The following is a 17,232-nucleotide window of genomic DNA, read 5'->3' as shown; positions in this document are numbered from 1 at the left end:
GGATTTAGCGATTTCGGGATCCATTCTCAAAAACCCACTGCGAGGCCCATCGGGTAGCAGGCAGAGCAGCCCCGTCTCAGTCACTGGTGGCATGCGTACACCACACCGGGGGCTAGGGTGCTCGGACAACTCGCCACACTCTGCAAAAGCTTCTTCAACATTGGCGTTTCCTTCCAGAAAACCTGCCCTGTTTGCTGTTCTGTTGAGTGTGACGAGAATCATTTAAAACCCATTTATAGCAATTCTCAGAAGAGCCCAACCAGCCAAAAAAAGATTGAAAGAATATATTGTTAATTTGCCGCTTTATATCTCCTCTGCGGATTACAATGTCTGCCTTCATTTGTTCATTTCCGTCGTGGCCTAAATAATCTAAAATAAATGCGGTTTGTCACATTTTAATAACATCTAAATGTGTGCCTGATTTTTAAAGGGGCTTGATGTTGACAGCATAATTCCAGCAGTGACACTGGTGTTGAATGAAGCATTGGCAAGATTAAGTAAATGCTTGAAGAAATGGCAATTGGGTTTTTATTTCAATTGTACTTCTTTCGTTTCTGCACATGTGCCCATGTCTCCCTTCATTAGGATAGCCTGACCATTGCGGAGTGAGCATGGACCCTTTAGCAGACTGTCATTATTTTATTTGATTTGATTTGTCAATTCAATGCACGTATATTTGCGACATGGACTTTCTGGCTGGCCTTCTAACAAGCCGTATTTTCCTGCAGGTGGCCGTGATAAGCGAGGCGGTCCCATCCTGACGTTCCCAGCACGCAGCAATCACGACAGAATAAGGCAGGAAGATCTTCGGAAGCTCGTGACGTATTTGGCCAGCGTGCCGAGGTAACAGCTCGAGACTTGTGGCTTCCTTGGCGTCAAGGCCTTACTAAATTAGCTTATGCCTATTAATGCTCGATTAACAGAGAAATTGTAGGTTTTTACAGAGCTGTCGAGTTTCCTCACGCGGAAAAGTCCGCCAGTCCTGGTTTTAGTTCTTTAAATTGTGGATAGTAATTTTGTGTTTCCCATTTTGCATTTTGGGACTACAAACCTCACAAGTCCATGAAAAAAACAGCACTGGATAACTTGCTCGGGTATCTATTGCTTTTACTGGCAGCACTCTACTTCTCATGATCATTGACCTTTATCTGTGATCAGTCCTGGATGACAATTGATGTATGTAGTATTTGCTATAGTTTTCTCTGGAAGGAAAATCATTAAAGTGTTCATAGCAAGTGTGTTGCATTCTTACTGCTCGTGTGCCATTAATACCGTGTGTAGTGGTTTATTGCCACCTGGGGGTAACATGACTCATCATCTAACTTAATGACCTGCCCTTTTTGGAATAACATGTGGTTGAACAGTTGAAGTACCACGCTGTAATGCTCCCCATGTATGCCTTGGACCGTCGGAGTACAGCAGAGAAATCTTAGTGGCTCCAGTTGAGTGTGGGGTCCAGTTGACCCTCTAATTTTTGATGGCGAGGGAGGCCAAGTAATATGGACAGTACGAGTCTGCCTAATTCAGTTACATGTTAGAATTCATCCCATAGCGATATAAAGTGACTTGCCCAGAATCACTCAATTTATTTCCCGGTTAAGTGCGGGAGGCATAATAATAACCAAAGTCACCAGATTGCAAGCCACTAGACCAAATTCCTTCTTTGGAAGCCAGTAATGACATCGGCCACTTTCCTGTGCAGAAGACCCTGATGGGAACTACCCAGTCCCTTGGTGTATTGAGCGTGAAAGCTAACCAAATGCATTGTAGTGATTGGCAGATACATGCAATGACTGGCGGTTACGGGGTCAGCAAATGTTTCTCTGGCAAAGCAGAATCTGTGGGGACCTCCTCCAATTCTGTTCCACCTCCACCTAGAAATTCCCTGAATTCTGCTCCCGTTTTCCATCGTCCGTGGGCGGGAGCCAATGGGGATCGTGAACGTCTGTGCATTACAGTCCATTAAAGCCACTGAAGCTTTCTGGGTAACTAAAGAGATTGGAACGCAGGGCATCCTGGCCATTCATAGTGCGTGGAATGTTCTGGGCACTGCGATTAATCGAAGTTCTGATGCACCGCTTATTGGCAGAATTCTTTGGCCTCTTGATTGGACAGTTATCTTGCCCATCAATAAGGCCATTGTGGGGCCCACACCATAGTTCCTTAGTACAGGTAAAGTGAATAACAGTGCTCCCAATCAGCTATATCAATCCACAATACATAATATGGGTTAATTACAGCCCCCAATCAGTCACTAGGAAATCTGGTGTGGTCCACACCAAAGATTATCAAACACATATAGTATTTGAAAATTGGGATTTGATGGTAGGACACAGTACTATGTAGGATGGATAAAGGCAAATAGTATTACGGCAACCAGCGCTCTAGGTCTAAACTGCTAAGGACCCAGTTCCTCTGCCAGAAACACACCTATATCACGAGTTGTGCCAGACCAATGAAGAATCGGCAGTACTCTAGGTGACTTTGATGTTGCTGGATTTGCTTTAATGGTCCGGAACATACTCCGTCCCTTTTTGGGCATGGTAGTAGAAACTTCAGCAGAGCTTCTGAATGGTGCCCATATGGTGTTAGTAACCCATTCCACGGGCTATAGCAAGGAGTGGGGTTGGGGGGGGTAACGGCCTGGCAGCCTGTGTTAACGGCTTGAGAGTGGAATGGGTTATTAATGCTATTAACACCCCCCTGGTTTCCAATCCGGTAACCTGGGGTGCTGATAGCAGGGTCTTTTCTATGAATGAATGGGACGCCTTGCAGTGTCCTGTTCATTCATAGAAAAGACTGTGTATAGATGGCCACCACAGAGGTGGAAGACAGGGCCCAAAGTGGAGCCCCTCTTTCATTTCCGTGGCAGCAGGATGAAGGAAGTCTAAGAAGCGGGGGCGGTGGGCTGCCGCCGCCACAGCCATCAGGTAAGGGGGTGGTGAGGAGGGACGTGGCAAATTATGTTCAGGGAGGGTGGGGAGAAAATGGCGGGGCGGGGGAAGCAGCCACCAGGTTGCTCGGAATGCAGGTTTGGATCGCGGGATTCAGCCCACGATCCGAGCAACCTGATTGGCTGTGCCCCTTGCCCCGGGTGCTAATATATATTGATTCCCTGGTCTGTCTGGTGAATTAGTGGAAATGAATACAAGACCGGTGTCTTCACATGCAAATTAACAGAAATAAACTTGATTATTAGATTCTTTAACATTCAGGTCACCATAAAGGTAACAAGTGTTCCCTATTGGACAACACAAGCAGTTTGCATCACTTTACGAAACACCTTTAAAAAAGGAGGAGGCAGTGCCCACGGATGAAATCTGCAGGTAAGCCCTGCAACAACTTCTGATACACATCAAAATAATTTCCAGAAAGTAAGTTAACGTTTGGAGAGATGTAAGCAATCTCTAGAAGTTAGCAACAGCACATAATGTCACAAGGGTCGTTAATATCCTCTTCTTCGAAAGAAGATTCCGTCTCCCCAAGCTCCTCACCTTCGTGTTTCTTCTTGGTTCTCCCCTTCTCTTTGCTTCTGAGTCTCTCCTTTTTTTTGTGGAGGTAGTGACGTCCACGGAAGGATGCCACCATGCCACCGTATAGGTGTGACGATGGGCAATCCTCCGTGAACGTCAAGAGAGGGGAAAAAGCCGACATCACAAATAACCCCTAAGACTTCCACACAGTGGTTGTGGAGTTGGCTTGGGTGAGCAGGTAGACAAGATGATGAGAGTAGAGGCTGATGGCAGTTCCAAGGCGGAAAAAGCAAACCAAAAGACAGGCTGAGGTCTGGTACGCTGGCTGGCTGTTGGGTACAAGGCAAGTAGCAAAGGCAATCCAAAAGGCAGGCTGGGGTCTGGTACACTGGCTGGCTGTTTGGTACAAGGCGAGTAGCAAAGGCAATCCTAAAGGCAGGTGGAGGTCTGGCACACGGGCAGGAATGAGAGTACAGGGAAGAAAGCAAAGACAGACAGAAATCGGAAGAAAAAAGGAAGGGGAAGAGAGAGAAAGCAGGAGAGAGGGGGAAGGAGCGGAAACGAGGAAGAGAGAGAGCGCAGCTACAAGAGGAGCACGCGGGTGGAAGAAACAAAGAAGGTTCCCAGAAAAAACACGGGAGAGAGAGAGTAATACTGGACGGACACGAGGTCCGAACGAGGAAGAAACAGCGGGAGCGACGGCAACGCAGGCGAGTAACCAGGCAATGTTGCAACGCGCCCGTAACCCGGAAGTGACTGTAGAAGTACCTCCGGTTACGTGCGCGAACAAAGAACTAGACCTATACTGCCGCAAGGGAGAAAAAAACGTAATGGAACAAGTTATGGCGGACTATAGCGCCAGCGGTTCCAAACCCGCCACCTTTGCCGAGACATGACACATAATGTAGCCCCTGTAGATGAGGTTGGTGACCGATGTGTACGATTGGTGACATTGGTGTATGGTTGCAACCCTAGACTGCTACTCGGATAAGGTGGCGAATGCAGATACGCCAGCCATTGTTAAAAGGGTTTGCCATTGCAGTAATTTATTTCATTGCGTATTTCAGGTGCTTTATGGTGTGGCTGCTGGATAGTGAGTGAGTAGAATCATTTATGGTGCTCAGGTTGTGAATTCATCCATGCATTGGTGCGGCTCATCACCGACTGAGAACAATCCTGGTTGGATGCAATTGGCCGCTGAAAGATTTTTAATTGTGGATACAGAGCGAGATCTGGCTCCGATTGATTGGGCTTGGAATGCTTAGACCACTGTTGCAGGACTCCAGGCAAGAAAAGGTCCTCCTTCCACCCGAGGGCAAGCAAAGGTCGACCTTTCACCTGAGGAGGATTTGAAACAAGGGGTTGAAGACCTCTTAAGAGTCTGTCTGCGCCAAGTCTTTTCTTTTAGCTGGACTGGGGCAGACTTCATAAGCATTTATATATTAAAGGTAGAGTTGTGAATATTAGTCCTTCCTTTGCCTGAAAGCTGGTGCATGGAACCCACTCGAGGGTGATATATTCCCCTTTTTATGGAAAGTCTGAAACCCTATCGGGCTTCTGCGTAATGAACCTGCTGCATTTTGTTGACGGAACTTGCGGGGAGTCCCGAGCAAGTGGCGTTACCGTAGCCTGCCGGGAATTGACTAATTCTCCAAATGTTGTTGCTGTGTCTACCCCAGAAATTAAGTTTTGACTTCTCTTCGCTCCTGCAAGCATGCTTTTCTGTCTTTTTCCAATGTGAGGACCAAAGGACACAGGGAAATCAAAGGAAGAAAAGGCTGATTGAAAGAAGCAGAGGGTACCGTGGGTGGGGTTGGGGGAGGGGGCTAGAGAAATTAAGGGCCTAAGTCAGCCTGGGAGAATTCCTGAACATAACATTCATTTTTTTCTGTACGAGTTGGAGCCAGCTTTTTGCTACCCAAGCCTTTATTGCATCCAGGCAGAGTTGGTTCGTCGCAAGACTCCATAATGAAGTATTGTCTACTGTAAGGGTGCAGAAGTAAGGCTCGGACACAATGGTGGAATGTTTTGGATAAAGACTTTAATAAAAAATAAGAGGGTTGGAAAAATACTTCCTATATCCCTAAAGCTAAGAGGGGTTTCCCTGCTTCAAAGGAAACCTGTGAAACTGTCGGAAAGTAAAAAGTTTTTTTTGTGTCAAAAACCTACTACTGTCCCTAACAGTAATAATCTAACAGAACTGTGCGAGGATTGGCTTCTTTTAAAGTTGAATGTGTTGCTACTCGTGCTCCCAGACAACAGAAAAGTTCCCAGTCTCACTGGTAATAGTGATGCAAAAGAATGTTCCAAAGTACAGGATTCCAAAGGCTAGGGTTGTGCTCCTTTCCCCTAGACTTATTCTTCCCTTAAGTCTCTGGATAACTCACAAGGAAATGTTTGAAGTTCCTGTATCCTACCAACTTTGCATGCTTACCTGCCAGGCAAGTGTTTTCTCTTGTAATGTCCCTTGTCTCCTTTCTCAGTCCCAGACCCTTATTGCTTCAAACTTTGCCTTCACGTGTGGGTGTGAGTCCCAGACTCACAAGGCATCGTATCTACTGGGTTCACTCTCCTGCCAAATATACAACTGTTTATTTTCTTTGGGATCCCTCACCCTCTCTTCCTCTTGGGTCCCAGACCCTCTTTCTCTTGGGTGCAGATCCCAGACCCGCACCTTTTGGGTTGTATGTACTTGGTTCACTCTCCTGCCAAGTATGCAACAATCTCTCCTGTTTACAGGGTTCCAGGCCCCCTCTCTCCAATTCATGAGATCACCCTGATGCTTTCCCGGATCTCTTATAGCTCTTGAGCAACCCTTGTAACCGTTTGCGTCTTTCTTCACGATACCAACGATCCCCGGTCAGCTGCATTGCTCCTGGAAGTTCTGGTAGCATTTAGGTGTCCAACATCGTCTACAATGTACCTGTCAACTGAGACTTCCTTCTAGTTGCGTGTTCTGTCTTCTCTGCGGGTAACTTTCTCACTAGTCCTCTTGGGGGGACAGCTTTCCCTTGATCGCATCTCTACGATGTCTTACTGTTAGTTCCACCTTGAGCTTGACTCTGGCTTCCTTTGTAACTCACACGTTGGGATGATATATTCATTTGAGCCGATCGCTGGGCTCAGAAAACCAGACTGCTTGCTTGGCTTCACGCGAGTAATACTTGTACTCCTGGCCATCTTCATCACAGTATCAGCTTTAAAACTACAGGCATAGTAATTCGGAAGGTCTGTTCTTTCAATGTTCTCCTGCCCGGTAATTGGGCTGCATGCATAATGCTTGGTATTAATAAGTTAGTTTGACAGAAATGCATATTAGCCCTATCCAGGGAAGGGGAGTGGGACATGGTGAAGCTGGGGAAATGCCACATTTTCTGGTGATGTTCGTCCCCAATCCCATAGGGGAATTCCGTCCCCCATGTGGTCCTCCCCCTGTGCACCACCCCAGGGGGAATATTGTACTGTGGACGCCCCTCCCTGACCCCATGGGAGAGGTCTCCCACTAGGGGAGAAGGGACGACATCCACAGATTCGACACACCACATAGGATTAAAACAAAACCTTAAATGAGCCTGGCATGGAACAGTTAAAAGAACGAGGGAAACTTAGAAACTTGGGGTACCATGCACAACCACTTTCTCATAGAGGATTTGAAGGGGCCTACTTGTGCTTGTTGAAACCTGTTCAATAGAAAGGGGCAGAACCATTTAGTTGAAAGAAGGTGAATTATAGCTATGTAGCCTAGCCTTTCAACCAGCGCTTTTTGTTCCGCAGGGAGTCAAGCCAGCAGGAGTGTCATATTTTCCCCATCCACAATTTGTGATTGATCCAGCATTATTCAGAGTCACTTCTGTTGTACAATCCGTGCAGAATCCTGATGGAAAATTGTCAAGGAGTACTTGATTGACAACTTCCTGCTGCTGTTGTGAGATGAATAGCCATAGGCCCATAGTTTGCGACAACATACAGATTGAAGGAAATGTTTTGATAGTAGCAGGATGTTGGATTGCTAGTAGCACAAGAGGAAGATACCTGTTCTAAATGAAGCGCTGAAGATGCCTCTTAAATATTTTCCTGACATGGTCACTCGTTAATTAACTACAGGGGGATGTGGATTTGATCAATCAAATTGTCCAGCTTCCAAAGGTGAGATATTGACCATGAATCCCTGAAATGGAGATGGGTTGATGATCATTCAATCTGTCCCAGGGGTATTGTGACAAAAGTGATCTATGCATAGAAAAACAAATAGCAAAGACTACTATAGATAACAGGCTAAGAACATTAATTTGTAGATCCGCACATTGACATTCATGGTTTCACACATATTAAATCGCACAACCTGCTGCCGCTACCTATAGAATTATAGATATTATATACTCCCTGACCCTTAATATTAAAAGGTAAAACAGTTCTCAGAATAAAGTTTGAAACAAAACAATGTAGTCAGTTTTCTTAGAAACCTTCACAGGTATTGGCATTAGATACATATGTTTTCTCGAACATATAGTTCTCCAATGCCTAGGCTGATCTGAAATCTAAAAAGGTTGGACACTCATGACAAAGTATTAGCTTGGGCATAGACCCTATTTGATTTCAACTTGTAGGATGGCGGACTGGTTGCAAATAATGAAGGTGTGTCTGTGTTTCTGAGGGTTTCTGTTTTATTTGGAATGCTGTGACAGCAGGACCCAACTCTCTCTCTACTTTCAGGGAATCTGAGTCACCCTCAAGACCGGAGTTCCACGAGTTAATTAAGGAATAGATTTCTGTTACTTTGACTACAGCAGACCCCAATCAAAGAACCTGTCCTTCAACTTTTAATGTTAGCTGTTCAAAGCTTCCAGAGATGCCAAATAGCAGAATAGCCCCATTATGCTTCCTGGGGTGTCGGTTTTAATCATGAATCACAAAGCACATACATCTTGCAGTGTATATCCCTCTTAGTGATATGGCTTTTAAACAGTGCTCAAGCACAATACAAAGGACGTACCCTGCTCACCTTAATTAGAAATTCTATTTTCTATAGTACATGCAATTTATTTATACTCAGTAGGGGGGTGTCAACAAATACAGGATCCACCAGAGCCAATGGTTAATCCAAACGCACATTATGGACCACATCTATCATTCGACATAGACGCATGTTGCACACTGCCCAAACACTGCTCCCAGAATACGTTTGACGTTTGAATGCTATATGGGATTTAAATAATTCCCAGGAAAATGTCTAAACCATCTGGGGCATGATTAATCACTTTTTGTCTTTCAAAGACCGCCGACGGGTATGAATAGCAACTGGCCTTAGACTGCTCCGCCTTGTTGTCCCTTCAGTTAGTGAAACTGCTCCAAATTTGCCCTTGCGTAATCTAGTGCTGATGTGGGAAAGGCCTGTGCCTTCAGTCTAGTCTGGTTAAGGCAATTTTAAAGACATTTAAGAAACCGCTATGGTGATTTGGAATCCAAGTCTGCTCTTATCCTGTCAAACTAGCTCTCTTGATTCTCAGTTTTCTCCAAAATATTCTCTTATTCCTGTATATTTGAACTTAACAACGTGCAAACTCTACCCACAAAGCAACATTTGACACAGCATTTTGGAGTGAACAGACTGTGATGGGTGCTTTTCACTTTTTGCACACCCACCCCACCAGGGCCTTCCTCCTTGCTTCTATAAGGCCATTGCATTTTACTCGTATTTCCCGTCCACTTTCCTCCATCCTTGTAGGCGTCCCCCAACATGGGGACAGTGCTGGAACCTTTGGCAGCAAACGGTTGAGCTTCCCTTTTCAATTTAGTATAGAGTGCAGGGGCGTGGCATCGAGCGTGGGAACGCCCCCACCGAGGCCCACATGTGTTTGGGGCCCGAACACTGCTGGGATGCATCTTCGTCTTGCAGAACTCTCGGCCACAGGGCATTGAAGAATCGGTTGTCGTGGTGGAGGGAGCTGTTCCACACTTCTCCTTCCACCCCACCTTAAGTTCTTCATCTCCAGGTCCTCTCATAAAGACAAGGTAGGCTATCTGCTCAGCATGGCTCCACAGCGTGGTGAGTCCTTCCCCAGGGTTCCCACGGATTCCTCGTATTAAGGTTCTGGCAGGCCCAAGGCCACTAAGGCTACCGGCTCCCAAGGCAAGGGGCCCGGGGGCTCTTCCGGGTGCTCCAGGGGCAGACCTGATGCCTTCCAGACTACCGGCTCCCAAGCTGAGGGGCTCAGGGACCCTACCGAGCTGTCCTCAGCGGGGCGATCAAGTTCCTCCTCATTTACTCCAAAGGGTAAGGGATTGTCGAGTGCTTCATCCAAGAGTCTGTCCTCGGCACGATCCAGCACTGCTACCGGCACAGGTGCAGAGGGCATCCAGCCTACAGCAGCTCACTCTGGGGTCCTGAGTCAGGGTGTTGCTACCGGCCATCCGGCCAAGGGCTCCGCGCCTACCAGAGTGGTTCTCTGAGGTTGGCGCTTCTGCTTCGGGAGCAAGACCCAAGCAGCTTACTCCCATGTCTGAGGCCTCTCGTGGCTCAGGGTTTTCGCACGCGCCCTCCTACCCAGGGCATGGTCCAAGGCTTCAAAATGGCAAAGAGGTATGTGGCAGAGCTTGCCAAGCCAGCAGGCTGTTAGATCCAACTCGGGGGGGGGGGGGGGGGGGCGCCCGTTCTCTCGCCCGTTGACTGGGCTCAGCAGGAAGATCCCAGTCCCCTTCCCTCAGGAAGCGGTAGTGGACTCTATGGTACAGACATCTGGTCTCCTCAGGGGTGTATCTACTCATCACAGCTTCACTGCTACATGCCTCAGCACTTTGACAGGAGTGAAGACCTAGCACCTTGGAGGGACGGGCCACTACGGACCCGGTGGCTTGAGCGGATCGCTGCTTTGCGCGATTCCTCTTCCTCATGCGTTCCCCTCAGATGAAGGGGCTCCTGAAGGATATAGTGAATGAGGTTATCCTGCAGGAGGCTCCTCCTCGGCCCCCTCCTCTGGGTGCCCCTCCCGTTCCTCCAGTGCTGCCGGTTCCAGTCCCTCCCCCGGTCCAGGCCCTACCGGTTGTTCGGACTCCTCCACCTATACCACCAACATCTCCCCCTTAACAGCCGTTGGACCCGTCTTTGGCTCCGGACTTATGGAAGCCCCTGCAGCCCAGGGCCCGGACTCCCCTTGATGTGTGAAAAGGGAGGGGGGGGACAATGACCTCCTGGACGATGAACCCTTGGCATGCATTAAGGCCTTTCATGACCACCTTCAGGGTCTGGCAGAGTTCTTGGGGGTTCTTTTACCTGAGGAAGCCCCCCAGGAGTCAGGAGTGCTAGCAGAGATTTTGGGTTAGCGCACCACAATCTGGTCTGCAACCCGTCCAACAGGATGTCCTGCAGGCAATGGTTGAAGTGGATGGGAGCGTTGCTCCTCTACTTTGATTACATTTTACTGTTCCTATACTTTTATTTTAAAAAGAAACCATTCCAGAATGGTTTTGTTTTAAAATGAAAGTGCAGGAAGCAGTTGAAGCTTGCACTTCAATGCACTGCACTGAACATTCCTTTTATACAATAGGGGCATTTATTAGGGGGTTTGTATTGTGTGTGGGAGGGGGCATGGCGATCGGGTTTTTGGGGTACGGGGGCAGGCCAGTAGGAAATATTGGTCCACTCTTTCTTTTCATACACTTCGGCCACTGCCTGCAGGTGGCAAGAAAGGTCTGGGAGAAGCCCTTGGCCCACACCCAGATGAACAAGAATCTGGACAGCAGGTTCATGCTGATGGACGGAGAGCCAATCCCCCTGGCTTCGCAGCCGCATTCTTCAGTGGTGGCCACGGCCTCCTTACATCCAAAACCATAGTCTTCCTTCACGGGAGCCACCTCCAATTGTCATTCCAATACTGAACTAAATGAAAACTGCTATTTGATTAAGAACAAGTAATATTGAATAACAAACTAACATTTGGCAGCAACATTGTGAACAAAACTACAGCAAGTGGAAAACTCAACAAATACATGTATTGGACTACAAATGTGAGGAAGATTTATGAACTTGTGGCAAAGTAAAGACTGGTGCAGAAAAGGGTTGCACTAGCCAAAAGGAATACCAAGTGGGGAAAATCCAAAACCGAAGGCAGAAGAGCCTCTGAGGGGCCAAACAAGTCTAAAGGGGAGCCCTATGGTTGCGGGACCTGAAATGGGTGGACTGCGCGGTCTAACAACTTTGCCTAGACCAAGGAGTTATCTTCTGTGAAGATCAGTCATCCTGAAGCAAGTCAAGTAGAAGCATAGGGTTCCTGGTTGCGTGACCTGTGATGGGTGGACCGTGTGGTCTGATAACTGCACCTAGACCAGGGAGCCCTAAATGATGATCAGCAAAGGACATTGTAAGTAAACCACTGTGAACTAATAGATCAAACGAGCCAAAGGGCAGCTTAAGTGAACCTGTTTTCTTGCATTGATCAAGTGGCTTTAGAATACGTTTTCCATTGAATTCTTGGACGTGAACCCCGAGAATCGAAGTGCTTGAGAAGCGTTGTCTTGGGGAAGGGAACATCAAGATCTTTTTTGTGTGAGCTGTACCAAATTGAACTTGGGGAAGGGGGGGCGGCTCAAAGCCTGCTTGAACATTGGTGAAACCAACAGCGTTTGGAACTGTATTGAGCTTGAAATAGAAAGTTCAAGAAGGACTAAAGCTGAGAGCAGCTGAGACTTTACTTTTGAACACTAATTTGGTTAAGATGAATCCCACACTTTATTTCTGGATGTGAGGTCAAGCATAGGTTTTGGACAGACTGATTTGGGCTTAGACACAGACGGCCCTTGGTTTTATTTAGACAGGAAAAGTCCATACCTTAGGGCAACTTAGGCCTTTCACCAATCTGACATTTTAATAAAGTTCTTTGAAACTTAGTTCTGTTGTCTGTGTCATCTGTTGATACCATTCTTTTCTCAACACATCGCCCAAAGGAACACTGACACACTAACATTATATAAAGATAATAGTTTATTTTATATATACACAAAGGTAAGTCATTCTTCAGAAGGGAATTACTATAACGCACAATAAGTAACAAAAACCATTGCATCCTTCACAGTGAGTTAAACCCCTTTTGTAATACTTTTAGAATGACAGTATGCAATTCAAAGGTAAGTAAAACGTTTGTAACATCTGTTTCAGGTACAATTGGTTGAAACAAACCAACATGAAGCAAGTAAATACATGTAATTATTTCAGAGAGGCCTAACACTTCAGAAGTCCATCCCTATCTAGTTAAGATTGTCTCAGAGTTAGAATGGAGGGCAAAACAGGTAGACACAATTTGTACTAAGTCCAAAAGATTCCAGACAAAGTCTTCAGTAACAAGCAAGTACACTTTTAGTTGGGGAAAAGGGTCAGGGACTTCAGCGAAGGCTCCCTGTATGCACACATGTGTTATGCCTGGGCGAACATCTATGAGCGAACTCCCAAACACAAGAAATCACACTCCAGCATTACAGGAGCAGCAAAGCAACTCTAGGTAAGTTCTACCAAGAGTCTCCCAGTACCTTGCGAGTGAAGAAGCAGATGCAACATGATGCCCTCACGATGCAGCAGCAGCAGACACGGTCACCAGATTCCTAGTCTGGCAGACAAAAGAAGGGACAGTGGAAGGGATCTTGCAGCAGCAGTTTAGTGAAGAGGCTTCAAACAAAGGATTCTTCAAGGCTCTGATTTTGATGCCTTTTGGGAAGCACCAGTGAAGAACAATTACCACCCGGTCGATTTGTCTCGCTTTCTCGGTTGGTTCTACACTCTGGTGATGGGACTTCATGTAGTGGAATCTTGCCTCTGCAGGCCCAGAAGCAGGATTTGATCTTTGGAAGGTGATGCACTGCGCAGTTGCCACAGGTCCCAGGGTATTGGCGGTTTGCAGCCCGTAAAGGTCGCAGTTCATTGCGGGATGGCTCGAAATGCAGGTCACCTGGAGACAGATCGGTCCCACCAGTTTAAATGAGAGAGTCGTCCTCTTCGAAGTGCTGGTGATGCTTGGATGAAGGGATTGGACAGCAGCGATTACTCCGAAGGCAGTTCCGGTCATCTGCAAGTGGATGCATGCATCTCTTCTTCCTTGTTGATTCTTGTGTTCCAGGGTTGCGCTTGTCTTCGGCCTCTGGATCCATGACTCTTATGCAGGTACGCAGCCAATCGGCACCAATGCACCATTCAAACTGTGGTTGGGTATTGTTCTTTTGAGGACAAGCAGCCCCTCAGTTGGTACTGGGCTCAGGCAGGTACACCCAAGACAAAGAACAGCAGAGTTTTGGAGCTCTCCATGATTTCCTGTCCTTAGATACATTGGAGCCTTGGCAAGCTACTCAAAGGATTCCCGCCGAAGACACAATTTAAACCAGGACCTCCCCCACCGAGCACAGCAGAAGGCCCAAGAAGGGACAAGCAAACCGAAATGGAGAAAAAAGAAAAATCACCATTTTGGATCAATGGTGACCCTTTTGTGCATTACCGTGACTGTGAGTACAAATTGCGCAAAATGAGGTATGATAAAACCACTGCCACCAGCCATTCTGATTAGCTTGTCAAAAAAAAGAACAAAAAATGAGTTTGTCACTGTAACCAAAAGTTATACGAGCAGTGAGAAAGGGGATACAGTGTAAGCCCTCAGCACCCCACATAAGGTGGAGTGTGCTGATCTCACAATAGAAAAGATAGGAATGATACAAATATCCTACGATAACAGAAAATAAAAAGGGAAGCCCAAAGGGCTCCCAGCAACAATGCACAGAGGGCTGTGTGATGCAAAAGTCCACGGAGAGATGCCATAGAACTTGGAGGAAAGTATAACTCCAAGAAAAATGTATAAAACGGAAATATAAATGGATCCCAGAAATAGGGTAAACGAATGTGTGGAAAAGGGTTCCCACTCACTCAGGGGAACAGACCAAGAATGCTGGGGTACTCGCATGTAGAGAAGATTGTGCATAAAAATGACAATCTACCTAACAGTACTTACATTTAAAAACTCAGCATTATATTTTTAAATTTCATTCTTTGGTGGACCAGAAGCCAGTCAAGATCCCACTGGTAAAGGGAGATGAGTGAGAATTTGGGTGGCCGAAAGAAGACGCACCTCTGCATTTTGAATCCTTCGAGGTTTTCACATCTGGTAGCTTGGTATGCCACCGTACAGGATCTTATCGTAGTCAACATAGGAATTTGAAAGTGTGCCGGCTACATAATGCAGGTCAGGGTTAGGGATAAAAGGGAGGACTTGTTTCACTAACTGCAGGCAATTAAGGCTGCCTTCGAACGAAACAAAAGCATTGTACCAAAAGAAGGCATTAAATGCTCACTATAAACAATCGGTTTAGCTGCGGTTATTCATTGTCGAGGGCCAACTACTGTTCAGAGGCAATGCAGAACATGTTTTATGCCACAGGGGGAAAACACTCCAGTGCATTACAAAGAACACAATTTACTTATCAAAACTCCTGTGGATAGAAAAATATTCAGACATGGTACATTTGCCACCTGGAGTAATTGCCTGGAAACATGCAGATAAGAGTTTAATACACCACTAGAATGAAAAGTTTCAGGGGCCAGGAGAACATGCCTCTCGTTAATGCTACGACAATTGCTAAACCACAGAATATGAGAATCCAAATACCTTTGCAAGCGCTTTCTATCATCACATTGTCCTGAGAACGGAGAAAAGACAAAATAGCCAGTCGTGTAGATAGAGGCATACTAGAGGCTTTAGCTCCCCACAAGCAGGCAAACGATGCCAACATAAAGTAGGGAGTACAAATACGCCCAACAAAAAGTAGGAAACTATGGACACATATATGATATGATAGGTTATTTATTACGTGCTTAACACCCAGAGGTTTCAAAGCGCGGACCCAGGGATCGTACCTGTGCTGCCCTGTGTCGTCTTGCTTCCAAGGCGAGCACGTTGCCCCTGAGCTATCCTCCCGAGACGAGACAATGATGCTCCACTGATTTGTACATCACTGGCTCCAGCAGAGCAGTGTTTCAGGAAGGAACTCTGATATCACTGCCAGATCTGAATAGAAACTTTAAAGGAAAAAGGAATATTTTAAAAGGCATGGGTATGAAGGTGAAAAGAAGCTTGGATTACAAATCGATACCTGTTCATAAGATTAAATATGTTCCCTACCACTAGAAAAGTACCTGCAATTACAATGGAAATTAATTTTTTATCCCTGAAAAACCCTTGGACTCCAAACTTCCAACCTGTGTCGCGTTTTTAATGCTGCCAAAGAAAGTGAAATGACTGGGCAAAGATTCCTGGCTATAGTAGTTTATGACCAGCTTTCTTCATCCCAGCCTAAAGAAAATAGCTCACTGAGGTTCCGTAGCCAGGAGCTTTAAAACAAAAACCCATAGGTTTACTGTTTAAGTTAATGGCAGCACTGCTCACAAGTAGAACAGAGTACCTTCTTCGAAAACCAGGTGACTCTTATGCAATTCATTGATAAGTTAACCATGATGGAGGAGATGTTCTAAATAAAGATTGCACAATTATATTGAAAAGCCCTCAGCAGCTAAGCACATAAAGGAAACCCAAGTTGCAGACTGTTACTAGGGGTTGTGTCTGTTGATGAAAACAAATATTTTGTTGTTCTAACAAAACCTCCAATTTTAACTTTGATTGGGGCTCTTTTGTCCTTCACCCCTGGTAAATGTGCTTCTGTAACCTCATGGCTCCTGTGCTACCCTCCAATACTAGTTGGCAGTTCTCAGTAAAACCATTAATTTACAGGAGACCTCTGCGTTATCATACCATTCAATAAAGTCTATGCCCAATGGGATTCTGAAAACTGGGAACGTATGTAGATTCCCTGAAAAGGACACTAGATTTCTAAATAGCCTTGTATAAGTAGTGACAGGAGTATTTCCATATCCATAAATCGTTGCTAAGAAATTATATTGCATTTTTGCTCTCCCCTTATAATGTGACGTTCGTACTGTTGAGGCATGAGCGGCTGAGCATGAAATGTGCCTACCCAAAATGTCTAGAGAAAATGAATAGGTGATTTTCAGGTCCTTTGCATGTTTAGGTGAAGCAAACGGGACTAGAATATGGAGACTAGTTTGGCAGATGCTGATTTCTTTTAAAGTAATTTTTGCCCAAAAAATTACTTTGGAAAACTCATCTGGATATATAAGGCGGGGGCGGGGCAGGGTAAAGGGTAAAAATTGGTGGGGAGGTGGTTGGGGTAGGGGTAAGAGTATAGGGAAAGGGGGCTTAGGACAACCCCCACACCCCAAATAAAAAATAAAAAATGATGCGTTTTTCAAAGTAATTTTTTCATCAGAAATTACTTTGAAAAAATGTAGGTGGATGAAGGTAAATGGAACCAGTTGGTATAATTTAGCTTTCATGCACTATAATGCAAATGGCAGGTAACTGCGGAGGCTTATGCCTTACGAATGCTTGGTACCCAGTAAATTCATTTAAAGTACATGTCACTGCGGACAATAACACCGGAAAACACTGCATACATTAACTACATATATAAAGGGTAGGGGGTTAAAATGGGTCTGGATGGGGTTTGGGTGGTGGTATAAGGGTGGAAAATCAGGGAGCATGGGTGGGGGGTCAAATAAAAAACCACAAATCAGTGTTTTTCAGTGTTTTGACCGCAATGTAATGCACCACTCTGTAACTGCGGTCGATAAAATCACATACAACCGAAAGCTTGAGAAGGAGGGACTTGCCTGTGTGCCCTGCAAATATTATTCTAGGGCATAAACGAGTTAAGC

The 17,232-nt window shown here is 45.9% G+C and overlaps 1 protein-coding gene across 6 annotated transcripts in view; it reads left to right on the top strand.

The window, feature by feature from the left end:
- KALRN (kalirin RhoGEF kinase) overlaps positions 1–17,232 on the top strand; it is a 1,827,638-nt gene that overhangs the window by 498,036 nt on the left and 1,312,370 nt on the right. For all 6 annotated transcript variants that reach the window (XM_069616662.1, XM_069616664.1, XM_069616661.1 and 3 more), the window contains exon 3: positions 729–843. In XM_069616662.1, coding sequence (XP_069472763.1) covers positions 729–843 — 115 coding nt within the window. The remainder of the gene's footprint in view (positions 1–728; positions 844–17,232) is intronic.

The sequence above is a fragment of the Ambystoma mexicanum genome, chromosome 9, assembly GCF_040938575.1.
Source record: "Ambystoma mexicanum isolate Mex_15411 chromosome 9, UKY_AmexF1_1, whole genome shotgun sequence".
NCBI classification, from domain to species: domain Eukaryota; kingdom Metazoa; phylum Chordata; class Amphibia; order Caudata; family Ambystomatidae; genus Ambystoma; species Ambystoma mexicanum.
The sequence above is the reverse complement of the archived record's forward strand: the minus strand, read 5'-3'. Positions and strand labels throughout refer to the sequence as shown.